General features: G+C 50.8%; 2 protein-coding genes across 3 annotated transcripts in view; both read left to right on the top strand.

Annotated features, from left to right (window-relative positions):
- The window catches only part of HOXC4 (homeobox C4), a 38,109-nt gene extending 15,247 nt beyond the window's left edge, over nt 1-22,862 (top strand). Inside the window, exons 2-4 of one of the 2 annotated variants that reach the window (XM_033118511.1) lie at nt 19,991-20,107; nt 20,761-21,205; nt 21,699-22,862. In XM_033118511.1, coding sequence (XP_032974402.1) covers nt 20,767-21,205; nt 21,699-22,054 — 795 coding nt within the window. In that variant the 5' untranslated portion in view covers nt 19,991-20,107; nt 20,761-20,766 and the 3' untranslated portion in view covers nt 22,055-22,862. Of the gene's footprint in view, nt 1-19,990; nt 20,108-20,678; nt 21,206-21,698 lie in introns of those variants that run through there. The other variant, XM_033118510.1, reaches the window with a different exon arrangement.
- Nucleotides 735-3,064, top strand: HOXC5 (homeobox C5). The gene is made up of 2 exons (XM_033118514.1): nt 735-1,263; nt 1,960-3,064. The coding sequence occupies exons 1-2, from the start codon at nt 810-812 to the stop codon at nt 2,172-2,174; spliced, it is 669 nt and encodes a 222-aa protein (XP_032974405.1). The 5' UTR covers nt 735-809; the 3' UTR covers nt 2,175-3,064.
- Nucleotides 22,863-27,367: the final 4,505 nt, after the last annotated feature.

Raw genomic sequence — 27,367 nt, forward strand, 5'->3', positions numbered from 1 at the left:
GTTCTGCCCACCCAGGACCCCTTCTGTCTACGTTTCCAGAGGCTTGGTTCACTTTTCATGCTGACAAGCACCTCCTTGGCAGTAGGAGGGTCTTGGGATCCCCAAGGAGAGGGACCTCCACATTTGGTTTAGAGAACCTGAGATAAGCCCCTCAGATGTCCAACCTGGACAGGGACCCCTCACCTAAATCCCCATTCGTCAGCTATTTTTGAAGATTGGAAGGCCATTGAGGTGGAGAGGATGGAGCTATCTATTACAAAAAAACCTTCAGTTCATCCCAAATGAGGCCCCATCTTTCCTTTTAAAAAAAAAAACAATGTGAAAGGCCATTTCAGAGGTTTGTTGCAGCAACAACCCGCTTCTCTACAGGCTAGAAAACCCAGCGGCCTGGAAGGCAAGCCGGCGTGCCAGACTGCAATTCCTCTAAGTAGGCACCAGGTGTCGCTGTGGGCTCGTTGTCCCGGCTACCCCCCAATTCCAAGAACCATTTTTTTTTTCTCCCCCTTCTCTCTCTTTCTCTCTCACTCCCTCTCCCCCTTGGTTGGGCTTTGCCAACATATCAAGATGCGTTTCGCCGGCTTCCATCACTAACCTCCCGGAGGTCATCAAGCCAAATTTATGAGTGGCCGCTCGAGTCACGTGACTCTATTTAAGGCTCCCTTATTTGGGAAGAGCGCATAGGATAAAGAAAGAGATATCTCCACCTATAAATTGTGCACTTTGGAGAACAAAAAACCCCTCAACTTCAAAGAGTCACAAATCACCCTTAATCAAAAAGGGTGCAGAAATTTTTTTGGGCCCTCCCCGCCATGAGCTCCTACGTAGCCAATTCATTCTATAAGCAGAGCCCCAATATCCCTGCCTATAACATGCAAACTTGTGGGAACTATGGATCGGCCTCAGAGGTGCAGGCATCCAGGTACTGCTACGGCGGATTGGACTTAAGCATCACTTTCCCACCGCCTGCGCCTTCCAACTCTCTCCACGGGGTAGACATGGCTGCCAACCCCCGGGCTCACCCCGACCGCCCCGCCTGCAGCGCCGCGGCCGCTCCGGGACACGCTCTGGGCAGAGATGAAGCGGCTCCTCTGAACCCCGGGATGTACAGTCAGAAGGCGGCTCGCCCAGCGCTGGAGGAGCGAGCTAAGAGCAGTGGGGAGATCAAAGAGGAGCAGGCGCAGACAGGGCAGCCTACCGGACTGAGCCAGCCACCGGCCCCGCCACAGATTTACCCGTGGATGACCAAACTGCACATGAGCCACGGTAAACTTTAGGACTTCATTTTGCGCGCTCGGGTCCGCCTGGGTTTTATAGGCCATGCGGGGCAAATAAAGAAAAAAAACCTGAGGCCATAAATTTTACGATCCAGGCATCAATGGCTCGTAAAACTGTCCACTAAAAGGCTTAGAGGCTGTGTGCGCCCAAATTTACGACGACATAATTGGATCATAGGAACAAAACGTGTATAAAAGGCAATATTCAATTTTTGGGGGAGAGGGAGGGAGTTAAAAAAATAGAGGGATCTAAAGGGTGAGGAGCGCGGGGCTCCAGAGCGGGGATCCCCCCGCGGCTCCCTCCCTCCCCTGTGGAGCCGGCTCAGCCGGCACTCGCCGCTCCGGAGGATTCCAGCGACTCGGGAGGGGCGGGAGGGGGGTCCCCGGTGCTCGGATCTCGAGGGTGCTTATTGTTCGGTCCGAGCCTGGGTCTCTCTCTCCCCCCACCCCTCAGCCCCTCCGGCTGTTGAGTGAAGGCTGCGGAGGAAAGTTTCCTGCCTGGGCGGAGGCGCCTCTCCCGGGGCTGGGCTGGGCTGGGCCGGGCCCGCCTGCGGCCCGCCGGGCCTGTCTCGTCCTGCTTGCCTCCTCTCCCTCCCGCCGCGGGTGGGGGCCTGGGGCTGGGGTGGGGACGCTGGGGCGCTGTACGCTATTCACCCCTTCCTGGCTTGGGGGGTTTATATTCCAGAGACGGACGGCAAGCGGTCCCGAACCAGTTACACGCGCTACCAGACTCTGGAACTGGAAAAAGAATTCCACTTTAACCGCTACCTCACTCGCCGCAGGCGCATAGAGATCGCCAACAACTTGTGTCTCAACGAGAGACAGATCAAGATCTGGTTCCAGAACCGCAGGATGAAGTGGAAGAAAGATTCCAAAATGAAAAGCAAAGAGGCTCTTTAGAGGCAGCGGGGAAGCCCGCCGAAAGCACCCCGAGCCCGCTTTGCTCCCCGCGCCTTTCCTTTTCGGGTTTCCTCTCTCTATATTTTGGGGCAAGGGCGGTGGCTGGAGCACCGGCTCCCGGGCCTCACAGACAAAAGCGCTTTCCCTTGGCATTCTGCATCCCCACCGACCCCAGGTTCCCACGGGGCTGCTCGCGCTGTCTGGACTCCCCTCAGTTCTGCTCAGCACCGGGGCCCAGGGCAAGCTCCACAGGGGTTCCCCTGGGGCTGTGGCTAACGGGTTGGCACTGACCGAACCCGGCCTGGGCCGCCTCTCAGGCTTCCAGCCCCAGCGTGGCCCGCTTGAGTTAAAGTGGGCCCTTCAGGCGCCGCAGGCCCCGCGCCCCGACCCTCCAGCCTCGCCCTCTTCTTTGTTCCGGGTTTAGGCTGGCCAGGCCGGAGAGAGAGGGGTTGTGCCTGGGGGAGTCGGGCGCCAGACTGGGGAGGGGGGTGGCTTCCGTGTAGCGACTAAACTCTAGATGTTCATTTTATAATAATTTGCATATGAAAAGGGGGAGATGACTGAAAGTCCGCTAGGGCCCCCTTGGTTGACCTACGCTCTCCAAACCTTCTCCCTCAACCCCAAAGCCTGAGAACTTCTCCAGCCTACACCCTCTGCATGCCCTCTCAGGCCCCTAGCCTCAGACCACTAGCTAGCTCAGCTATTTGGATTCCCTACCCCAGGGACACCAGCAAGCGGTTCTCGAGGTTCCTGGCTGCCCAGTAGTCCCTACCATGACTTTCTGTGCCATCCTGGCCCATCACTATTGTACAACTATTTATTGACTCCAGGTCTTTCCTGAAACTATATTTTGTCATATCAAATAAAGACAAAGAGAGAACAGGACTAAAGATGCAGCAGATCCTCTTTGTTTGGGGCATGTATTGGGGCAAAATTGTCTAAATGGTCTGTGGGGTGTAGGGAGATGGCCCACAGCCTTTAAACTTCTTTAAAGGAATTTTTAGGAGCTTCTGGGGATATTGAGACAAGGGAGGTGAAACTGAGCTCCTGTCCTGATCCCTGGCTTCAAGAAGGGCCTCTGGGGGAAGCGGAGGGCACCCAGGCCACCTGTACTGGCCTGTCCCCTGCTGTGGCTATCCAAGGCATGCAGGCCTCTGAACCCCATTCTCACCTTGGCTGAGTGGATTCTAGGCCTCTAGACTGGCAGCGACCCTCACTGCATGCCAGAAGTAATCTATCTCCGCACTGCTCAGATTCAGGCCCTTTTTGGTCTCTTAAGACCCAGGACTAAGTGGTCCCTGAGGGGTCTCACTGGACATAGAGGGAGGACTGAGCCCTCAGCCTAAGGGCCCATTTGGACTCGGAAGGATCCTCAGAAAGAGTTGATACTGCTGGGGGAGTTGGAGGAGGTGTGGCTCTGCTTTCTCAGATACTGGGGAAGAGGGAGTAGGGAGGGTAGTATGACTGGCAGGAAGGGTTCAGACTGTATCCGCCACATAGACCAGTGCCTGAGTGGTATCTGTTTGCTATCATTTATCTCAGTCTCTGGGATTTTGTGTAGGGGGGTGGGCTGAAGAGAAGGGGAAAAGGCAGATAATTCAGGTGGTGCCTGAGGCTGGCCTAGGCCCAGGCTCTGCTCTGCTCGACTCTTGGGATGGAATGGGGGAGGAAGTACTTTTAGAAGAAACAAATGTGGGAAGGGTCCATAAAACTTTACAGCATTTCCTCTCCTGCCTCCCACAATGGGGTGATTTCCTGGAGCCAAGCCTAGGCCCCCCACTCTGGGAGAGAGGTGGGGTGGAGAGAGGTGCAGGAGCTGGGCAAGAAGGCTGCTCCAGCAGCCCAGAGGGAAAGAGAGCAGAGAGGCTCTGGGGAGGAGCAAGGGAAATATTTATGATTATTAATTCAGATGCTCCTTGGATTTATTATAAGGACTGATCTCCACATCCTACTGCTTAAGCTACCTGTCTGTCATTTTTTAAAAGACCCAAGAACCTTTCCTTACTTCATGCCAGGAGGTCTCACCAAATATTTGTTGAACTGCACCCATTGCTGCACCCTTCTTCTTCACCCTTACTCAGTCCAGGTTAGGGAACCCGTAATGTTTCTCCTCCACTAGCACACAGTAGTCCACCCAGCCCAGCACCAACTTATCTCCTCTCAATCTCCCCCTCTCTCTCTCAAATAAAATGTGTAATTTTCTTCAGGGAGTTATTTTAATTTTTTCTCCATGCTGAGTAAAACTATTGGGCGAGCGGTGAAGCGTGGAGAAGTACTGGCGTCTCCAATGGGTAACAGTTAACTAAGAAAGAGGCCGTGGCACCCGCCATCACCCGCCCCAGCCTCCCAGGCTGCCGAGGCCCTGCACTTCCTCCCCAGGGGACGCACCGCCCCAGGGAGAGAACCAAGGGCTTTGCCAGGGTGAGGGCAATGTTGCTCAGACCCGCTGGGCAGGGCATATCAGCCCTACCCTGCACTGACTGCCTCCTCCCCACAGGGTTTGGGCCTCTCTTTCCCTAAAGGAGCTGGAGGACTGACTCAAGTTGGCCAGGCTTGGGTAGACGCAGCCATGCCTGACTGTTTTCCCCCTTTCCTGTCACAGTCTGCAGGTCTGCGCCCAGCCAGCCTCTGCTCCAGCGGCATCAGCAGCCACAACCTAGCCAGAGGCCTCGGACCTGCTCCCCTGCACTGGGAGTGGGTACAACCCAGACCCTTGCTTTCTCCCTGAGCAAAGGCTTCTACTTTGGAATCTAGGTCATTCCCCCACTAGCCAGCCTCCTGGAACAACCTCCAAGTACCAGGGTTTGGCAATTGCTCTGGGGGAATTAGTGGAGGGGCTTCTGGGTTCCAAACAGAGACCGTGGAGCCTGCCTCTCCACTTTGCCCTGAAACCCACCCCCTCTGGCAGTGAGAAAGAAGGGGAAGAAACGTGACTTACCTTCCCGGGGGAGTGGGAAGAGGGGGATACGGCCCACTCTGAGCAATTAGAGGAGAGAGGAGGAAAAAAAAATAGGAGGAAAAAAATATCAACACGACCTCGAAGGCGACAGGTCCTTATGGAAATAAGTAAGTAAATAAATAAGGATCCACCCTCTCCCCCCTCCCCACCCTGCAAGGGGGGTGTGGGGGTGGGGCAAAGGAGCAGCACAAGGGCTTTTTAGTGTAACTGAGCATTAGAGAAATACGCACTGCTTCTATGTGAATTTAGGAGTTTGAAACTTTTGGAGGTTATTTATGTGAATGGCCTGAAGGCAAGCCCGTGAGTGGCTCTTGGGGGACCACGTGATGTCATTAAACCAAGTTTTATGGTGTAGGGAGAGCTGACAAACCCACAATATATTTACATCATATATAATCTTAACTGTCCAGCCACGCAGCTGCTGGTGAGGTTTAATGCTAGGACAGAGGGCCTGGCAGTTAGAGGGGATTACGGCGCTGGGGATGATGGTGAGAGGTTACATCTTTGAAAATGAATCCCAGGCGAACGCTGTAAGTTAATTTTCTCTCTCTGACCCTTTCTCCCATTTACCTAATCTTCCTCCTCCATGAGAGAAGGCAGTTCCCACTCATTAAGGGGAGGGGAAGAAAGCCTTCCCAGGCATCCCCAGGCTGGGGTGGGAGAAGAGAAAAAGCCGCTGGGAGGTAAGAGGATGGGGGAGCTTGTCTCCCCAGACCAGCCCTCCCTCCCTGCTCCTTATTCCCTCCAGCAACTGGGATAAAGAAAAGCCTGGGTTCTTTAGAGCTCCATGACCCTTTCTCCCTCCTCAGTTAGGAAGGAAGAAAGTGGTAAACACATGGGTGTTTGGTGTTCGGAGGAGTGTGTAAACTCTAGGCGCAAGCGCAAAGTGCCTCTGGGACCCCCTGATCCAGGGAGGGGCCAGTGGCTCAGAGCCCAGGCAGGGTGGGCAGCTGGGGAGGAAGACGGAGAAGGAGGGCTTTGGGACTTCTGAGCCCACAGACTGCGACCTAAAATGGCAGAAGCATCTTGAAGGTGGCCAATTGAACCCCAGACGTCCCAAAGCATCCTCTTCCTCCTCACTACCAGACCTGGGTGGGCAGCTGTCCCAACCTCTCTGGGGCCAGTGTGATTTCATGCCTCTTCCCCCAGCTGTTGGGGTCTTTCCTGGCATCCCTAACCCTTTCCTGAGGTAAAATTAGGCCATGGAGGCCTAGAGGTTCTGCTGTGAGTGGAGTGTAAGTGGGTGGGAGGATGGAGGCAACGTCTTTACTAGGCTGGCCAGGAAAGCACCCCAGCCCTAAGGAGACAGTGGCTTCTGGGATGGAGCCATCAGGGCCCAATATGGGCCTGGTGCCCTGGGGCCAATCTCAGGCCGGGGCTCCCTTCAGGTTTCTAGGAAGGAGCAGCAGAGGCGTCAGGCAAGGGAGGCACGTGTCCTCCACACCTGTGAGTGAGTACCCTTCGGTGTGTCACCCAGATCTAAGCCAGGAAAGCGACAATGTATGAACTCAGGCTCCTCCAAGGGGACAGGCCAGAATCTCCAGGGAAGAAAGACAGGGTAGAAGGCGGGCCCAGGAAGGGCAACTTTGGAAAGTGGAAGGGAGCGGAGGGCGCGAATCAGGTCTGCACCTTCGGGGGGAAGGAGTGCAGCCTTGGGGCGCGAGGGGTTCTGGGCACCCGCTTTGTGAAGAGGTGCGTTTGGGGAATGCGGAGAGTACGCTGTTAAGCTTGCCCCCGCCGCCCAAAATACTGAAAAAGAAGCAGGGATCAAGCAGAGACGGAGAACCCAGGCAGACTCTGTGAGGGTGAAGGGGGACAGAGACCCAAAGACACCGGCGTCTGAGCCGGAACCCCAGTCCTCGCTCTAGCTGTCTATCGCCTGAGTGAGGAGCGCGGGCGCCGGGCGGGAATACTCCCCCGACGCCTTCCTTCTTGGCCTCACTCCCTCGCCAAGACTCGACTTCCTCATTTTTCCTCCCCACTCTTTTATTTCCCGGGGCAGACTTAGGATCCCAGAGGATTCTCCCCAGCAGACCATCTGAAAAGTTAACTCTCAGGTCCTCCCTTCCTCATTATCATCCCTCCTCGACTCTGTCTTCTCCACCAGTTTGTGATTTTGAAATGTTTCTGAAAACTTTCCATCCAAGCAGCAGAGAAATGGAGTTTCCCTTGGTCTCGAACGGCTCTTCCTTCCCTCCGACCTCCCCAAGGACTTAGGGAGCGAGTCGAAGAGCGAGTCTAAATTCTTTAACTAAGAATTTAGCCAGAGCCGAAGACCCACACCCAGGCAAGACTCGCCGGCCTCCCTGACTCCTGGCCAAATCTCAGTCCCATTCCCTTCCGCTTCTTGCAGAGGGGTGTATGCGTGTGCTTCTGTTTTACAGATTTACACCGCGTCTCTTGGGGGTGGGGGACGGTGTCTCTGACTTCTTAGTCCCCTTTTCTTTTTCCTAAGAAATTCCATTTAAATATCACCTCCTTTTCCTCCCCCAGTAATAATAGATCGTCCTTCTTTTCAAATAATTTACATCAGCCAGTTTTTTACTGTTTTGTAGGTCAAATACAAATGGAAGTAAGACCAATACAAACGGGGCCTAAGGTTCTTGGTTTTCCCACCCCTCCCCGCCCTCAAGTCCGAATTGTGGGGGGGCGGTGTCTCTGAAGCGAGGGATGGGCGGTCAATCAGGTGCCAAGGTGCCCTAGCCAACCCGGAAAGCTTTAAATTTTGTTCCTAAGTCTTTAACCCTAGAAGAGGTCAAACAACCAATCAGGAATGTGTTAAGCAGGGTCACATGCCCCCCACCAACCAATCAGCCAAAAAGTACTTAGTCTGCCTCGCCCTACCCCTCGAACTCCTTTTCCTTGCTCTCTCTCCCCACCACCCTCTTTAGCTCCTGGGTCTGCCTTATCTCAGATGGGAAGGGGGTCAATGATGCTGGGGGACAAATATTCTAGTCCCCTCCCTCTGTCCCTGAACCAGCTCTGAGGAGTCTTTGGCTTGTGTCCTATAGTTCTAACAAAGTTGTACCTCGAAGTCAATCTCAGTTATACCGGGATCTGAAGTTGTGAGGGTGTCCTCTGGATTGCTCCCATTTTGGCCTGTGTAATCATACCCAATTCTCTGGGCTTTATAGATGTAGACTCTAGATTAGGCTGTGCAGCAGGTGTGGATATGAACTCCAACCCTGAATTCAAATGCTGACTGTGATTATTCCCTGTACACTCACCTTGTACAAGTTTCCATTCTCTTCTGATCTTCTTGGAGACAGGTGGAATGATTAGAAGAGACTTCTTTTGATTTGTGTTTTTGGAAATGCTTCAGGAACCATTAGCTTTATCAAACTGCCCCTGGCATGGTTGGGGGGAGGGGAGCAAAAGTGGAGACTTTTTGAAAGTTGTATTTGGTACCTGTAGTTTTTTGAATAACTTTGAGCTAGTTGAATGAAGGATTCTGGGAAGGGGAGTAAGCACAGAACACCCGGACTCCCCATATTAAACAGTGGATGCATTTGCTTGAGTCCCTTTCCTTTCCATTCTTTTAACAAGATATAAATAATAATAATAGACTACATGATAATCCTGTGTCTTGGTCAATTGCTATCAAAGGACACGGCCACTGAAGGTGTTGATTTTGGTGTATGTTTACGTGGGTGCGTGTATGACAGAAGTGTTTGTGTTTCCTGAACATATTTCGACTGGCCCCTGAGCCAATCCACTCATGGAGTGGGTCCAGATGCAGGCATTTCTCCCCTCACTGTCCCCCCCCCTCCCCGGCCCAAGTCTTCAGGGCTTTGTTCTATGGTTAAGTTTCTGGTTAAGCTTCCTTCTCCTCCCCTTCTCCTTCTGATTTCCTGCCCTCTTTGAGCTGACTGAGGGGTAGGAGTTCTGATGGGCTTATGCCACCCAGAACTCTAAGCCCTCTTCCGGGGGTGCCAAGGGTATAGGACTGCGAGGGGTAGCCTAGTTTGCGTTGAGCTTTGTCAGCATCCTCCTGCTTGTTTGTCTTCTGGGTAGGGCTGATTTGGGCCAGGTGGGAAGGATTGAATGTGCAGCCAGAGGGAGGGCAGCTCTTCTCAGAAACCATCAAGCCCCCACTTCCCAAGTCACCTTCAACCACACTGCTTCATTGATCTCTTTCATGAGTTAGGATGAAAGCACATATACTTGTTTTCCCCTGGTAGATAGTATGATAGTCTTGTCAGAGACCACACCTCACCTCCAGTGGATTTCTCACACTGGAGTTTCCAGATTCCATGAAGTTGGAAAAAGAAAGATAGGAGGGATTGGCAGTCTAAGCAGGCACTGAGAAGAGAGATTTTATTGCCTCAATCCCTCCTAATATCCATGCAAACTTTATCTGTCTCTTTGACTCTCCTTCTCTGTGTTAATTGCTTTGGGCTGAGTTTCTGATTTGAAACAGCATCGTCCTGGGCTTCAATTCCGTGCTTTACTGAGGAGACAAACACCACTCTGAGCCTCCTTCTCAGTGGGACTGGAGACCCTAAAGCCCTTTGAGGTGGAGAAGGGAGAGAATCAGGACCCCAAGCTAAGGCTTTTGGGGTTACAGACTCAATATAAGGAAGAAACTAAGCTGCTAGAGGGCCAAGAAAATCATACCCCCTTTTATTGTGCCCTTGTAACCCAGAATGTTGTGTCTGTTCTGATAATATCTACTTCATGGCTTTGATGGGGCCCCAGTAGCCCAAGGAGTCTGGACTGAGGAACTGGGATGGTCGAGATTTCTTGGTCCTTGAATCCTACAGAACAGTGGCGTCCATCTCCCGCTCCCATTCCTAAGGCTCACTGAGGGGCAAAAGAGAACCGAGACACCCAGGAGGAATCACCTCCTGGGAGGGTGGGGGTGAAATTTAGGACTTGGGAAAGTTACACTAGGTAATCCAGCACCTTGTTCAGCCTCTGATGACCAGGCCTTAAAAGCTACAATAAAAGGTTGAATAAAAGGCTCTAGGCATGCTGGGAAGCCAGTTCAGGGGTTGGGGGAGGCTACTTCTCTATACCTGACAGAAGTACAGAGAAAGATCTGACATGTATGGGCTAGGTGGAATGTGTGGGCTCAGTTCTCTAGAATCCTTCACTACTGCACATGCCACAGCTTTCAGAGAGGTAGAGTAGGCTGAGTTCTGCCCTAAAAAGATCCCTACTTCTCCCAGTCCTCTGGGCCCCAAACACCACACCTGAACATGCAGAAGTATATGTATGTACACAAGTGTGGTATGAAAGAGGTCTGAAGCCCACAGTACACCAGCCTTGAACCACTTCCCAGTCCTCGTGTTCCCTCGTTCTTCCCATATGCCCAGCCTGGAGACCATTTGTCCTACCCTCCCCACCCCGGCCCTCAAGCCCTGGGCAACTGTTGAGTTTCCTCCCTCTGCCTCTCTGGAAAACCAAAACCCTGGAGCATCCCCCACAAATGGTGGCAGCCAAGCTCTTGATGACCTTTTTGTGTCCTGTTGGCCTGTTGGGTTGTGGGGGGTTGGAACGCAATAAGGGGCTATTAGGCCAGACCGTTATCTGATCAAATCCCCCTCTATCCTCTGTTCCAGGCTCAAACTCCAAATTTCTCAGGGCTGATTCTTTGCTCAGATGGTGGACAAAAATCTTGTCTAGTAAATACTTTAGAAAGTCAACTTTCTGGCCAGAAAACCGTGTGTGTGTGTGTGTGTGTGTGTGTGTGTGTGTGTGTGTGTAGGGAGTAAGGGTCAGGACCCTCCTTTTAGATTGTGTCTCTCCCCCTCCTCTGGATAGAGGATAGGGGCGTGGGCCAGTGGAGGTTTTATTGAGGGTGCTTTTCCTGTTAGGAGTAGCAACCCGGTCATAAAAGCCTAGAGGAGGCTGTTTTGATCTGGTGACTTCTCAGGAAGTAGCATCTGAGGTTTTGCTTTGTAAATCACTCTCCCCCAATCTGGCTAGCTAGATTAGATTGCACTTCCCCAAGACCACCTGGGGCCCCTCTATACCTCCCTTTCCCCAGTAAACTAAAGGAGAAAAATAAAAGGAAATCCAGGTCTCCCAAAATCCTCCACCTCCAATAAGAAAGGGGCTCATTGGTGATTTTTCCCCCTCAAAGTTCCATATTTAAAAATTGTGCAACCTTTCATTTTCTTTTATCCACTCAGACCTTGGTCCCCCAACCTTTCAATTGAAAAGGAACTACCATCAAAGACAATCAGCTTCTGAGTCTGGTGGTAGAGACCAAGACTCCTGGGGGTTCTGCTCTCTTCTGAAGCTGCTGTCTTCCTACGACTCCTTTATGAGCCCCAAACCCCTTCTTGACAAGCTGGGACAAGGTGTATAAAGGAAAGCTCATGAAGGGAAGGGATGAGAATGAGGCAGGTAGAAGACCCCATAGAGTGCTATGTGCGTGGAGGAGACTCTGCAGTCTGTGACTGGTTTTATGTGATTAAGATGGGTGCAAGCGTGTATGTGAAAGCCTACAGCCTGGTCACATCTCTCTCTAACTGAGCTGTCTCCAAACAAAATCATATTTTACCTAAATGGCTCCATTTTGTAATGTTAATGAGACTTCCTTTCCTAAAGACACCCCAACTTCCCACTGGGTCCTTCCCCTGAGCCTGGGGCTGGGGAGCTGAAGGGCAAAGCAGTGAAGAACCCTCTATTTCCATCTCAGTTTGAGCTCCATAAGTCAGGACGCTTTCAGGCCCAGGCATCAGGGCTCCTCTCCACTGCCAGAGAAATGCCCCCATATGCCAGAAATGAGGCCATAGATTAAATGAGTTCCTGGGCCCTCTTAGCACTTTTATAGGCTCTAGTTTACCTTCATTCATTTCCCAAAGAAGTCTGGGCTGGGATATCCCAAACCCAGAAGCACTAGAGAATTGCCCTCATTCCTAGGACTCTACGCAAATACACGTGTCTTTATAGAGAGCTGAGCAATCCTTTAGCTGTACATGTGAAAATGTATTTATAGATCGCTCTATGTCTCTATAACAGGATGTATGTTTTATATCCCTCTCTATTCCACATTTAAATGCAGATTTATAGATCTCTAGATTTATAGATCCACAGTGAACATAACAGTCCTCTGTCGAATTCCTGTGCGCACATTACCAATCTTTCTATAGTGTTGGATGTATATGCTAGGATGTATTGGTACAGCTCTCTCTAAACATCTAGATGAATATTTGGTGTGTTTTTTTCTCACTTGAAAAGAACTATGCATGTTGCTAGATCTCTATTTTGAAAATTTTATCTAGATTTATGCAAGGACCCCAACTCATAAAATAGCTACATATTGAAGCTGCATATTTGGAGATCTTTATAGTCTTTGCAGTTTTGCTGCAAACTTAAATATTTGAGCATATATTTAGAGATGGTTCCATAATGCATACATCTATATGTAAGGGCATGGATCTCCCTCTGGAAGGATTTAAACTTACTGCATCTCTCTATCTCTCTATCTCTGTGATCAATAAAGACATCAGGTGAGTGGGGACGGGGAGCAAATATCTTTTGATATTTTACTTATTAAAGAGAGCGATTCTGTTTCTATCTCCAAGGCTATCTTCAAATGTAGTCTAACTGAATTATCTGATCCCTGAAAACCCACTGTAGGGACGACAGCCTCTCTCCAGGCTGTCCCTGTGACCTGAAGTCCCAGCCCAGGCTCCCCAACCTGCAGTACCTCCTAAGACAGCCAGTAAGGAGAAGGAGAGAGAAAAAAGGGGAGAGTCCTTCAGCCCAGCTCCTCTTAGCTCCCAGGGTGGAGAGGCTAACAGAGGCACAAGAGTCCCTGTCACAACCCAACTGGGCCTTTGACATTTTGGGTAAAGGGTGTTCAAGTCCCGGACTATTTTTTTAGTGTGCCCAAATAATGCCAGGGTCACTGCCCGACTCGATGGTGCCCCCTCCCCAATTGTTCTTGGTGCCCAGGGCCCAATTAAGCGGCCGCCTGGCTCCCAGCAGCCGCGCTCTTATCGGCGGGATTGATGCCTTGGCGGCTCCTGTATATCATTTCCAAGATTTTTTCTGTCCAACTCCTCGGCTCCTTTGGCTTCCGCGGCTTTGACTAATGATTGCTACAGATGCCAACGTCTCCAGAATCCTAATAGCCAGGCAGGCGGACTCTTATTTACCCGGCAACATTGCTGTGGGGGGAAGGGGGTTGGGGGAGCAGAGATTGGGGTGTTGTAGATTCGGGGACAGGGAGAAGGTTGTGACCAACACAAGTTTCACTGAACTTCTTCCCCAGTGAGAAAGACATTCCCAACTCTCTCCTCTCCCGGAGGAAGCAAATATAATCATAAAATACTGCTAGTAGTAACTCCTTGCCTCTTTGGAAAGGATCAAAGAATGAACAGGCCATGGGAAAATAATCAGAGAAGTGTTTATTAGTTGTAAATAGATGAGACATTAAGCGGGATACCAGTGGTTTGAGGAGGAAAGTTTTTATTCTTCTGGAGGAGGAAATGGGAGAAGGAGCTCCTTTTCTTTTATTTCATGTCTTCCCCTTCCGATCCCCACCCCAAATCTACTCTACTCATAAATGAAAATTCCTCCCCTCTTTCCCTTCCTTCCCCTCACCTTCAGTCCCTCCGGCGTAGGGGCTGCCCGGTGTGTCTCTGGACTGAGGTGCCCGAGGCCGCTGCGGGTGCCCGCGGGGCTGCCAGGGCCAGGGGCCTCTGTTTGGGGCTAGAGAGCAACACCAGACCCCACGGCCAAGTGCAGGTTGGGGGCTCTGAGCCTCCAGCCCTGCGGTCCCGCTCGGGCTTAGTGGTGGAAAGTTATGGCCGAATTTGCTTTTCCGGGCGCTTCTGGGCCGCGGGCGCGGGACTGGGTCTTGGGGGACGTGGCTGGAGCTCCCTGCCAAGCCCGGAGCCAGGCATCGCGCTTCCTCAAGTCCCAATGCAGACCTCGTAATACACCCTCACCGGGGCGAGGAGGAGACACAGCACCTCGGGCAGCCTAGCTCCAGCCCAGGCGTGCGGTGAGAACTCAAACACGGACTCTTTCTCTATCAGAGAATAATGGAGCACAAAATAATTCAGAAAGGCGAATGGGCAGGACCACAGTCGCAGAGCCCCGCGTGGCGGGCCGGCGACAGACCCGGCCGCGCCGAGCCAGGGAGGACCATTTCGCTGGCGTGTAGGGCGAGGCAGCAACGGGACCGGACCGAGGCCGCCCGAGGGGCAGTCTCTAAATTACAGCCCGTCAGGAGGACCCGGAAAGACAAAAAGAGCCGAAAGATTTAAACAGTTGGAGGCAGAGACATCCCGACCGGCGAAAATCAATCACGTAATTAAAACCGGGAAAGGGCGAGAGCAGAGGCTGGGGGTCCGGAGTTTGGAGGAGGTGTCCAAGGTGCGGGCCGAGGCAGGCTAACCGCAGGGGAAGGAGCTGGTCCGCCCGGGCCGAGCGCCGAGGGGCTGCGGGCAAGTTTAGAACAGATCGCTATTGATTCCTGCTTGGCTGGGAAGAGCAAGCTGGGTGTCCTCTCCCAGGCCGGATCCTGAAGCCGCCGATGGCCCTTTCTCGGGCTCTCCCACTTTTATGAGGTTGTGGCGTGTGGTTAAGGACTGCTCCCTGCATCCCAGTGGTGCCACGGATCTGCCTAGGCAAGTTTGTCTGAGAGCGCAGGTGGCCCCGAGATACTGCCTCTGGGTTTGAGGGGATACAGGGAATTGGCACCCTAGTTTCAGGTACTTACATATCGGCTTTGGCCTTGATTCCCCCACCCCAGGAATCGAGGCTTGTCTTTGGAGTGACTCCCATTTATGGGCCCAGGCTTGGAAAAGGGATAGGGGGGTAGATGGACTATTAAAGGGGAAATTTGGGGCTGAGCAAACTGGATCCCTTTGGGCAGGGAAGGAGAAAGAACAGTTCCTGGAAGAAGAAAATAAGGCACACAGGCAACTCGATTTTGTTCTTGCTCTTGTTATTATGTTGATAATGGTAACGAGCTGGTAAGGCTGGGTCAGACGAGCTCTACACAACCCTTTCTCACCGAGGCTTCTCTGGAGACGCCAAGGGCTCCTCAACTTGGTTGGGACTGGGGAGAATAAAATAAAGACTTTCCCTCTCTTCCCCTGCCCTTTCCTCCCTCTCCCACTCCTCGAGAACTCCAGCGAAAAGGGAACCTTATAAAATCTCCATCGCCCCCCCCTCGTTTTCCTCTGATGTCTCCAGTTCACTAAAATACACTGTCTTTGGGCATTGGGCTTTTGCGGGGCATCCTTCTTGTGAAGTTCGCCAGGCAGGCAGACCAAGTCCTCATGAATCCTGTCTCTGACCCTGGAGGAGACCCAGGATTCTTTTGCCTGCTCCATGGAATTCTCCCTCTATCTTTAGCCTTTCCCAGTCCTCTCCCTTCTTTGGTCCTGGGTACCTGATCCCATGGGTCTCTGGCAGCTGAGAGGCCAACAACAGATGCCCTCATCAACCTCGGAAAGGGTTCCCAGCTTCCTTTCATCTCCTTAATTCTGGAAGCACCAGGCTGGGAGCCCTCCATAAACTACCCTAAAGCCAGCCTAACTCCGGAATCTTTCAAAACCGCATTTAGGCTCCTTTAAAAGTAAGTCTTTCCCCCCTCTAACAGGAAAGTTCTGGTTACAAATCTCCAGCAGCGCATGCTTCCTATAGCCATTAAGTTAGAATTCTCAACAACAACAACAACAATATTCATAATAATAAGAATTAAAGCTTGTCATCAAAGCGAGAAAGGGACACCCCAGCCCAGGTTTTACTGGGGTTATAATCCCGCAGCCTTGGACAGGAGCGGGGGTCAGTGAGGCCAGGATGAGCAAGGAAGGGGGTGGGGAACCCAACCTCTAACTAACAATTCTAACAATTTCTCCAGCATAAAAATGAAACATCAAATTCGTTAGCCCAGGGCCTTCATTTTTCCCCTTCCACATTATAACTAGTTATTGAACTCGCTAGAAGATCTAAAGGCCATTTGCGAAGAGACAAATTTCAATGGAGTTTCCCCATCAATAACCCCATGGCAGTGACCTATTGGAACAAGTCAAACACCCGAGGTGAAATGCAGGTCACTCTGTCTAACCAATATTAAAATGCAGCCACTTTTTAAAAAGCCACTTTAAACGAGATTTGAGGAAAATTGAATTCCAAGGAAGGCAAAGCAAGGAGGGGGAAATCCACGAAAGGACCTTGCCTATGGTCTCCAAAGAAACAAGAGAAATTTATCTTTAATATTTTAAAGGGGGGCAAATTAACATTCCATGATTGCTTTTTTTTTTTTTGAGACTATAAGTGATTCCAGGAGGAAAAAAAAAGGTTGAGCATTTTCTGGTGACACGTCTGGGTTATTAAAATCATTTTAGACCAATTCATTACTTTTACTGACAAGAGATTTAAGAAAAAAATCAATTAAGCATTTGCATATTCTTTTGCATACATTAGCCCTGCCTGCTGGCATTAGAAAGGGACAAAAACACACGTACATACATACATACATACACACACGCAGAAAAAAATTGGATAATAGTATTGCTTTAGTTTGGGGTTCTCAAGTTGCTTGGAGAAAAAATAAAAATGAAATGAATTACTTGATTGCATACCATCTAAAAGTCAATTTATTTGAGGAAGAGGAAAGAGACATGTTTCAATTTTTAATCTCTAAAACAACAGCAACAGAAACCTCATACACACACCAAAAAATATCCTGCACTTCTGAGAACCGGGAAAGCAATGACTCTCATTTTCCTTCTCTTTGCCTTTCCAAGTCCTGAGTTGGTCTTCCCATTTATTTTTCCCCCTAGGAAAATCCAGGGAGTCTGAGAGGTGAGATTTTAATGCAGCACAGAATCTGTGGAGCCGCTGAGGTCTCTCAGCCGGCAGCTTGTTACTGGGGAGGGGAGGAATATGGGTTATCCAACGGTCAGTATGGTAATCCGGGCACAATAAGGCCGCGCACACAATGGACACATATTTTTCTTCAGCGGTGTCAGAAGGGAAGCGCTTTGTACTGAAACATGTTTCCGAAAGAGAAACCAGATCAAGATTTAGAAAGGCGATGGGATGGGGGGCATTCAGAGAGCGTTTGGAAGCTGGCAAAAGGTGGTTAGAAAAATAAAAAATAAAATTGGGTGGTGGAGGGCAGAGCCGGGATGGAGAGATCCTTGGGCTGGCAAGACAGGAGGCAGAAGGTGAAGCACAAAAGGAGACAGGACCAGATACAGGATTCATCACAGGCGAGAGCCACTTTACTCCCCCCACCCCATTAAGTCAATGCTAAGTGCAGAGCCCTCCGAAGGGGGTTGATTTCTGTATTGGTAATAAGTGAAAATGTTTGTATGTATGCATGTAGTGGAGTCTGGCTTGCTATTTTCCCCATATGTTAGACGACTTCCTTGCCTATAGTAGCCCAAAGAGAGTCCTTGTTTTGGGGGGGGGGTAAATGATGTAGATGACTGTGGGTATATTTGGGGGAATCTCCCAGATTTCACTTTCTGGATGTACATGTTGAATTAACTGTGCAAACCTCGAATGAGAACCACATTTATTTATGGCTGCAAGGGGGCATTTAATATATTAATAAATTATATATATATGTATATATATATATATATATATATATATATATATATATATATATATTTGTTAGCCATAATAATCAAAGACAGACTTGACATTCAGTTGGAGGCATCTGAACTCACTGTATCTACTTACACATACTGGCCCGAAAGTGGGTTTCCTGCTTTAGCTCCTTCTACCCACCTGCAAAACTCAGAATCCTGGGGATTGAGGGTGCGGGATGGGCAATACCTTGAGGACTCCCTAACAAGCCCAGGAGGATGAAGAGATTGAAGAAGTGAGGGTTGAGAAGGGGGCAGGCCTGGTAGAAGGTAAGTGTGAGCGCTGGGAGGAGGAGAACCAGGCTAAGACCTCACCTCTTCAGGTGAGGGAAAGAATATTCCGAGCCATGATGGGGTGGGGCAGCCTGATCCAGGTGCCGGCTTATAAGGGAAGTTGGCGGTGAGGCTGGAAGGCTTTCTCCTCCTTCAGCAACCCTCACCCTACCCTACCTGAGATCCCTGGAGCTTTGGTTCTCCCCATGGGGCAGTCTGAGGCTGTGGTTTAGACTTTCTGTAGGTCAGCATTCAGCACTGGTTTCTCTTTGCCCTCTTCCAGAATCTTATAATCAACTCACCCCACCATCAATAATTACAAAAAATAAAACCCTCACACACCACACTCCAAACCACTATCAACCAAGCAGCAGCCTTCCCCTCCTCAAGTTCCCAAGTTCCAATTCCAACCAAACCAGCCAGTCCTCATGCACAGAGGGATCCCAGATAGGAGTGGGCAGGGGTTCTCACCAACTGTGGAAATGTGGGAATCTCCTCCCAGAGATGGTCCACCTCCAGGGAATTCCTGTTCTCTCACCCACCTGGTAGCAGTGGGGCAGGGCACTGTCCTCTTGGGATATGCAGGGACAACCCCCCCCCCCAAACACCTGAGCCCTGAGCATTGGAGGAGGGAAGGTGGCCAGGGGCCCAGGACAGAATCAGCTCCTCTGGGCAATGGCTGTGGCCCAGCATCTTTCTCATCCCTGCGCTCAGGGCAAGCCCTAATTTGTAGGTGGGGACCCTCTCCTGCGTCTCAAAGGTGGTGAGAGACAGGTTGAGAATCTCCCGCCTTCAGTCTCTCTCTCACAAGGGCTTTTTTTTTTTTCTCTTTCCCCTCCTCATTCCCTTAATTGCAGATGTTCTAATTAAACCCTCAAATAGTTGTTATGCCGTTTTAAAGGGTACTTATTCAAGTGTCAACCAGGCTGGGCTGGGAGGAGGCAGCGTAGGGCGGCGAATTAAAGGTAGATTGACTAATCACGGCGGCGATCATAATAATAAAATCAGAGGGGAAAAAATCACATTACGACTTTTCGTGGAAAGGAGGGAGCAGGCAGCCAGCGGCCGCCAGCCCTGCGCCGCCGCCGACACAAAGAGTGCGGGCGATTCCGCGAGACTGATTTATGACGTTTTACAGCCCTATAAAAGCTGTAGCGACGAGGCAAGCGCTCCTACCACCGCTGGCAGATTTAGTCTAATAAATAAAACATAAACAGTTAACTTTATGTGTCACTTTTATTGTTATCAAGTAAAATATAGCCGAGCCCCGGCAAGCTATGATTTTAAACTATAATTGTTATCAAGTACAACAAGGGGACCCGGCTCCCTCCCTGGGCTCTCCCTCCTGCGCCCCCCCAACTCTGAATTATGGGATCAGTTAATTGGAATTGGTGGAATGACGTGGCCACCCCTAGCTGAGGGGGGGTTGGAAAGCAGCTCTCCTTGCCCCCTCCCTCCTCCATGGCCCAGCTACCCAAATACCAGAGTATTCCTGTGAATAAGTGGCAGAGAGAGGGGGAGGAGGTGGGAATGGACTGGAGACCCCTAAGGCCCGCCCAGCCTCCCCAGCTTGCTTGGTGAGCTCACCCCTCAGCTTTTGGAAGGCAGCCTGGAGCTGGCCCTTGGGAATGTGTGTTTACATGTAAACACATGTGTTACATGGATACAATTCCTGGCCAGAAGCAGGGTTTACCCACACAGGCCTCCCTCTTAGCTAGGTCTGCCCTCTGTGGGGATGGAGAAGAAAGAGCTCCCAGGCCCTTGGCTGGGCACCATCACAGTGCATTGACTCCTGGCACGTTGCTTTCCTGTTTCCCCAGCTCCTTAGGAAGCAATCTTGGAGGTAGTTGTCGGAAAGCAGCAGGCCAGACGGAATGGAGAGTGGAAACAGAACCAGCAGTAGAAGAGATCCTCTGTTCCTGGGCTGGGGTAGGAAGGGTCAGTGGGTACTAAGGGAGGGCAAGGCTTCTGAACTCTGTTTTTGCCAACCACTTCCTGTCTCTCTTCAGCGGGGCCTCTACCCCCAGACCTCCAGAAATGACGTCAGAATCATTTGCATCCCGCTGCCTCTACCTGCCCGGTCCAGCTGGGACCCTGCCTCCCCGGCCCCAAGGCCAGAGGGTTGGGTGAGTGTGTATGGAGATAGGGGCTGGACTTTGGTATCCTTGGATGGGGGTTGGGCACCCCTGGCTCTTCAGCCTCCTGGGCTAAGCCTGGGCCCCTCCCCATCCAACCTTCACTCCAGCCCTCATTCAACTTCCTCTTCCTGCGAAAGAGGGGCGCTGCCCGGTGACCTACACAGACTGAGACAGGATCGCCATGAATGGAGACCTCTGGAAAAGCTCAGGAGTGGAGGCCCAACGGGCCCACCCGAGGCCCAAGGGGAGACACTGCGAGGGGGCTGAATCACAGCCTCCCGACTTCCCCCACCCCCAATGTCCAGCCTTTGGAGGGGAGCTGGGGGCTTCTCATTTCCTTTTGCAGGAGAGGGTTGTCAGTCGGCGGGGTATGCACTGGGGGCACCCCAGCCCCTGCCAGCTAACCCCACATCACCACCACCACCACCACCCCCCCAGCATCACCACCACCACCACACACAAAAAAAAATTGGATACATTTTGAATAAAGCGATTCGGTTCCTTATCCGGGGACTGAGTTGCTCTGTGTGATTGGCCGGCGGAGTCACATGGTGAAAGTAACTTTACAGGGTCGCTAGCTAGTAGGAGGGCTTTATGGAGCAGAAAAACGACAAAGCGAGAAAAATTATTTTCCACTCCAGAAATTAATGATCATGAGCTCGTATTTGATGGACTCTAACTACATCGATCCGAAATTTCCTCCATGCGAAGAATATTCGCAAAATAGCTACATCCCTGAACACAGTCCGGAATATTACAGCCGGACCAGGGAATCGGGATTCCAGCATCACCACCAGGAGCTGTACCCACCACCGCCTCCGCGCCCTAGCTACCCTGAGCGCCAATATAGCTGCACCAGTCTCCAGGGGCCGGGCAATTCGCGAGGCCACGGGCCGGCCCAGGCGGGCCACCACCACCCCGAGAAATCACAGCCGCTCTGCGAGCCGGCGCCTCTCTCAGGCGCCTCCGCCTCCCCGTCCCCAGCCCCGCCAGCCTGCAGCCAGCCAGCCCCTGACCATCCCTCCAGCGCCGCCAGCAAGCAACCCATAGTCTACCCATGGATGAAAAAAATCCACGTTAGCACGGGTAGGCAACTTTGCTTTTTGCTCTCCCCCTCCCTCCCCTCTTCCTCAGTCCTCCCCACCCTCCCCGGCCCCCTCCGGCCCCCGTCCTCCTTTCTATCCTTCCCCCTCTCTCTCCAGGAGCGACTCTGGGTTAGCACAATTGAACTGGATTTACGAGCGAGAATGGGTAATTACATCCCCCATAAATTTTATGGCTTAGCTACTCTGGGCAGTCCGAGCCATGTGCTACGATCTGTTATGTATGTGTGAAAACTATGCTCGCTTTCTAAGGGCGCATAAATAATTCAGTGTCGTTACAATGAGGATTCCCCTCTTATTACACTACAAAGTCTCCAGCTTCCTTCAACTTCTTTATAACCCATTTAGCTTGATGACTTTATTTCCACCACTCCCTCCTCCTGTTCTACGGAGCTGAGGTTGGGGTGAGGGTGGGGGGCGGGGAGCCTGCCGCCTCTGAACCCCACTATTTGCTTTCCCCCTCCCCATTCCCCCAGTGAACCCCAATTATAACGGAGGGGAACCCAAGCGCTCCAGGACAGCCTACACTCGGCAGCAAGTCTTGGAATTAGAGAAAGAGTTTCATTACAATCGCTACCTGACCCGAAGGAGAAGGATCGAGATCGCCCATTCGCTGTGCCTCTCTGAGAGGCAGATCAAAATCTGGTTCCAAAACCGTCGCATGAAATGGAAGAAGGACCACCGACTCCCCAACACCAAAGTCAGGTCAGCGCCCCCGGCCGGCGCTGCGCCCAGCACCCTCTCAGCAGCCACCCCGGGCACTTCTGAAGACCACTCCCAGAGCGCCACGCCGCCGGAGCAGCAACGGGCAGAGGACATTACCAGGTTATAAAACATAACTCACATCCTGCCCCCACCCCATGCCCCCATCCGCCCCTCACACACAAATTGACTCTTATTTATAAATTTAATATATATATATTTTGGTTCTTTTCTCTCTTCCTCCCACTTTATCCCTTGTCAATTCCAAACAGACAAAACAGATAAACAAACAAGCCCCCTGCCCTTCTCTCCCTTCTACCGTTAAGGACCCTTTTAAGCATGTGATGTTGTCTTAGCATGGTACCTGCTGGGTGTTTTTTTTTTTAAGGCCATTTTGGGGGGTAATTTATTTTTTAAGAAAAAAGCTGCAAAAATTATATATTGCAAGGTGTGATGGTCTGGTTTGGGTGAATTTCAGGGGAAATGAGGAAAAGAAAAAAGGAAAGATTTTTAAGCCAATTCTCATCCTTCTCCTCCTCCTCCTCCTTCCCCCCTCTTTCCTTAGGCCGTTTGCATTGAAAATGCACCAGGGGAGGTTAGTGAGGGGGAAGTCATTTTAAGGAGAACAAAGCTATGAAGTTCTTTTGTATTATTGTTGTGGGGGGAGGCTGGGAGGAGAGGGGGGAAGACAGCAGACAAAGCTAAATGCATCTGGAGAGCCTCTCAGAGCTGTTCAGTTTGAGGAGCCAAAAGAAAATTAAAATGAACTTTCAGTTCAGAGAGGCAGTCTATAGGTAGAATCCCCCCACCCCCATTGTGGTTATTGTGTTTTTGGACTGAATTTACTTGATTATTGTAAAACTTGCAATAAAGAATTTTAGTGTTGATGTGAAATGCCCCGTGATCAATAATAAACCAGTGGATGTGAATTAGTTTTACGTCAATGTCTGATGGTTTCTTTTGCCCCCCTCCGCCTTCTGGCCTGATAACACCCCACCTTTTCTATAGTTGCCTAAGTTTACTCTAAGCAAATACACAAATCTTAACTCTCAACTCCAGTTTTCCAATGTCCTTAGAAGAACCAGCAAGGGGGTTGGGACAGGGTATCTTCAGAAGATGAAATGTGAAAGATCAGGGCTGATTTCTCGTGTCCCTTCCCTCTGAGTCTGCAGAGACTATATTCTCCTGGGGGTACTTACAGTAGAGATGGGAGGGGGGGTCTCATTTTTCTATAGTTAGGCACAGTGACTTCTGTTTGTCTATTTTCCTCTCTCCCCTTTCCCTTCTCCTTACTGAGTAGGCCTGCTTAATTTGCAGACAAGAAGGAACATTTAGGGAGTAGGATAGAGAAGAGTTTTCATCCTTTAGGGCCCTTTAGGTTGAGGGATTAAGAAAGATGCCCCCTCAACATATGCATTCTCCTTAAAAGAAGAAAGATTTTGAGTTGGTGATTCTGAAGCAGCAAAGTGACCTGTCAGGATGGCTTCTCTGTTTGTTTAGACTTGGAAAGAAGGGTGAAGTGGAGGCCAGAGGCCTGGGAGGCCCCCTTGCATGGGTAGGCCTCAAAGCCTGATGCTTGCAGTAATGAAGAACTTTTATTTTTTCCCTAACTTTTATAATGGACCTGCCAGTTGTTGAGCAAAGACGCAGGGAGAGTCAGGGACCGCCCGTCTTCCTGTAACCTCCCAGGTTCCGCAGGGCTGGGGGAAGGCTAGAACAAGACTCTGGCTGTAAATAATTTTTAAAAAATTGTTTCCTTGGGGCTCAAAAAATAAACAAATTAAGAAAACTGGTCTGGATTACCTGAATAATTAATTTAAGGCAAAGGCTCCCAAATAATTCTGGTCCTGAAGACCAAGCTCTAAGCAAGGCCTGCTCAAATTTTTGCTTGTTTGTTGGGAGAAGGTGGGGGAAGAAGTTGGTGAGCTTCTCAGGCAATTTATCCAAATTTCAGGATAGAGGGCTATTAGAGAGAGAGGGCGAAGAGATCTGGGGTATGTAGGGGAACCAGAGATACTCCTTTCCTCTATTCTCAAATTCTGAAGTAAAAGGCAACAAGGAGATCAAGTTGTGAAAATCTGTTTGGTGTGCTCTGGATTTATTTCTTCTTGTACCACTTGCTGACTGGTACTTGGAGTGGTGTGTGTGTGTGTTGGGGGAAATCACTTGGTCCTGTAGGTCTACTTTCTCCTCCCTCAATGGTGCCCTGGAGACAGCAAAAACATGCTGCCTACAGTGTGAGGAAGCAGGGCCAACAATTATCTGGAGTTATTTTATGTAATCAAGTGAATTAGTGGCCAAATCTGACTGTAGCTCCTGTCATCTTGAGGCAGTTGACTTTGGGGCAGAAAGAGAGGGTCTAGCTATGCTTAGGAAAAGGGAAGGAAGGTCTGAAGGGTGGACTGGGTGTCTTTCCAAGCCTGTATGTAGGATAAGATGAAAAGAGAGGGAGGAAAAAAAAGGAAATTAAAATCCATAGACCTTTCCTATCTTTGCTCGTTTGGTTTTAGGGGAATTTATCCCCTCTCTTCCCAAAAGTGGAAGAGGTGAAGGCAAGGAGGGGGAAAAAAATCACTGTCTTTTATTTCTTAAGCTTCTCCCTGAACTTTCTGAAGGGACACTCTTTAGCTCAGGAAAAGCAGCATAAAATGATTGGAACAGTTCTTTTATTTCCCTTCTTTAAGAGGGACTCTAGTTTTTCCTTCCTCCTCTCACACATACACTCATAGTCATTCTCTCTGTCTCTTTCAGTACTTCTTGGTCTGAAACGGTGAAATATCAGAAATCTATAACTCTTGACAAATAAAACAAAGCTAAACCCCTCTACATTTGAGGTTTTGAAGATTTTGGCCTCTGGTCTTCCCTCCAGTGGGCTCCACTCTCTCCTTTTTCCCCAAAGCTCTCCTTTGCCTTGGACCTGACCACCCAGAGTGGGGTCAGGCTCCCTGGGAGTGTTAGGTTGAGGGGTGTGGGGAGCCAACCTGAGCCAGGGCCCCTAGCTCCCGCAGTCTTGTCCCCGCTGCTGTTGATCCATCCGATTCTGCTACAGCCTCACTGGGAAGCCGAGGGCCAAGGGCTGGGTCTTTTATTGAAGTTGGGTTGAGCAGTGGGGGGAAAGGCTGGGGGGGGGCGGGGAGGACACAACCCAGGTTCACGGGGAGGACACAGCATTTTCTCTCTCATCGCCTTTATATTCGGCAGCGCCTCTGACCTCTCCCCCACCCCCATCTCTGACCCTCCCAAGCCAGCCCTGGCTCAGCCCCTGGTCTCCAAATAGGATGCCACTGCTTTTGTGGGGCTGGCGATTTCTTGCCCAGAGTACTGGGAGAGGCGAGGCGCATGAATGCCTGCTAGTGCATTGTATCTCTCTCTCCAATGGCCAAATAAAAAGAAGACGGGGTGAAACGACCAGTCTTCCAAGGTCCTCTCCAAGCACCAGGAGATCCCCACAGGTCAAAAATCCCCTTGACATGTAAGTAGTTAGCACTCGATCTGCTCTGGGGGTGAGGAGCATAGCAGTTTCAATCTCTGTCTCTGTTTGCCATTCAATTTTTATCTCAACTCCGGTCTTGGGGAGGGAAGGCTTTTGGATGGGGAAAATGGAGTTTCTGCGCCGACTCGTGTACTTGAGGAGCGAAGAAACTTGGCTCAAAAAGGAGAGAGAGAGAGAGCCGAGAAAGTGAGTCTGGGGGAAAGGACAGGGGAACTTTGTTTCTCTGAGGGCCTCTCACTGCTGTTTGTATGAAGTTTCCTACAAAGTTTTCTCTGCAAGCTGTATGTCAGCTTTTTTCATGCATGGACTTGGCGAATTGCGATCCAGAGACATCTTCCTGATGTTAGATGTATATGTGTATGTGTATTTGGGGGAGTGGTAAGGAAGAAAAAAACAATTGAGGGGTTCTCCAGAGCTTGGGGCCAGGGTACCCCCTGCTAGGCACAGTTTGTCTGCTTTTCTAAGATTAGGAGACGCTGACTAAGAAGGGGGACCTTGAGATCAAAGGTGCTATGACGGGAAGGAGCAGCGGGCTGGGGCAACTCTACCATCTTTTTCTTTGCTTTTTGCCCAGTTCTGGGGGAGCATGCCCTCACAAAGTCACTGTTCAGCTATTATCTGGCACCTTACCTTTGGAGAGCTATTTCTAATTAAAATATTCCCGTTCCAAGAAACCCTTCTCAAGCTTGGAAAAAGAGATGGAAGCTCCCCCAACTCCAGCGGCCATCAGAGCGGAGGGAATATTTATTACCTCTCTGGATATCATTACCTAAGAATACAATTTTATGAACTTCCTAATCTGTTAGCTTGATTTATCTGGTTGGGCAGGAGCCCAAAACAAACATTTGGGGGATTTGGTAGAAAAGAAAGTATTTGCCTCTGACCCATCTTTCTGATTGAACTGACCACCCCTTTCGGCCTGCTTTTTCTGCCCCCTGGATCGCTAGCCCCATTTTTATTTTTCCCCTGCAGCATGTGGCTACTTTGGGTACCCGATTTTTAGCTGCCTCTTGAGAATTAAAAATGGTAGCGTGCACTGTTTGAACCAGGGACCTGAAGGGGTACCTCAGCCACCTAGAAACCTGTGTAGCTTTAGGAGCTCCAGTGCCTTTTGGATTTGGGGAGCAGAGAGGAAACCAAGGTTTGTTCACCGCCCTCCAGGTCCAGGGGCCCCTTCTCAGACCTGTCTCTCCTTCTACTCCTCAAGATTTTTCTCTTTTTCTCTCTGGTGTCAGCTTCTTTGAGCACAGAGTTCATCTAGAAGCGAGCCCACATTCACGCAAGCAGGGGTAAGGGCCTCTGCAGCTCCACCTTCCTGCTTCCCGGTTCCTGCAGGCCCAGCTAGCTGACAAATCAGGAGGCAGGAAGACAAGGATGGGTAAGGAAGGGCCTGGGAGTATGTTTGAGGGTGAATAGGGTTACAGAGTCTAATACATGGGAAGAGACGATTTTAAATTTCCAGTCCCCTCAGCCATTGCCAGATTCCCTAAGAGTAGGGTCCTCTGGGGTCTGCTCTGCTAGCCGTGATGGGGTATGTGAGTCAAGCCCAAAGAAGTTTCACCTCTACTCACTCTTTTCTAACCCTCCCTTCCCAGGATCGTAAATTTTAAGAGGAAATTATCTTCTGGGCAGAGAAACCCTAAAACGGAGCGTGTAGGAGGCACGGCCAAATAGCCCAACCCCGGGTTCCCGCTCCCACTTCTGGCTTCCCCGGAAGCCGGGGGCTAGAGAATGGGGCACAAAGCGGCTGCCTTCATTCCAGGGTCCCGGCGCCCCTTCTCGGAGGGGCAGAGATCTGTTGGATCGGGAAATGGGGCCAGCACCGGCCCAGGCGAGAGCGAGAGGCCGGCGCCGGCCCGACTCCTCCTCCGGGTTCCACACCTCGTCTGTCCCGGGTGCAGCTGGGTCACGACCCCGGGCTCGGAACGCGGACAATAGCGCGTGGGGCGG

This window comes from Rhinolophus ferrumequinum, chromosome 10 (assembly GCF_004115265.2).
Source record: "Rhinolophus ferrumequinum isolate MPI-CBG mRhiFer1 chromosome 10, mRhiFer1_v1.p, whole genome shotgun sequence".
Lineage (NCBI taxonomy): Eukaryota > Metazoa > Chordata > Mammalia > Chiroptera > Rhinolophidae > Rhinolophus > Rhinolophus ferrumequinum.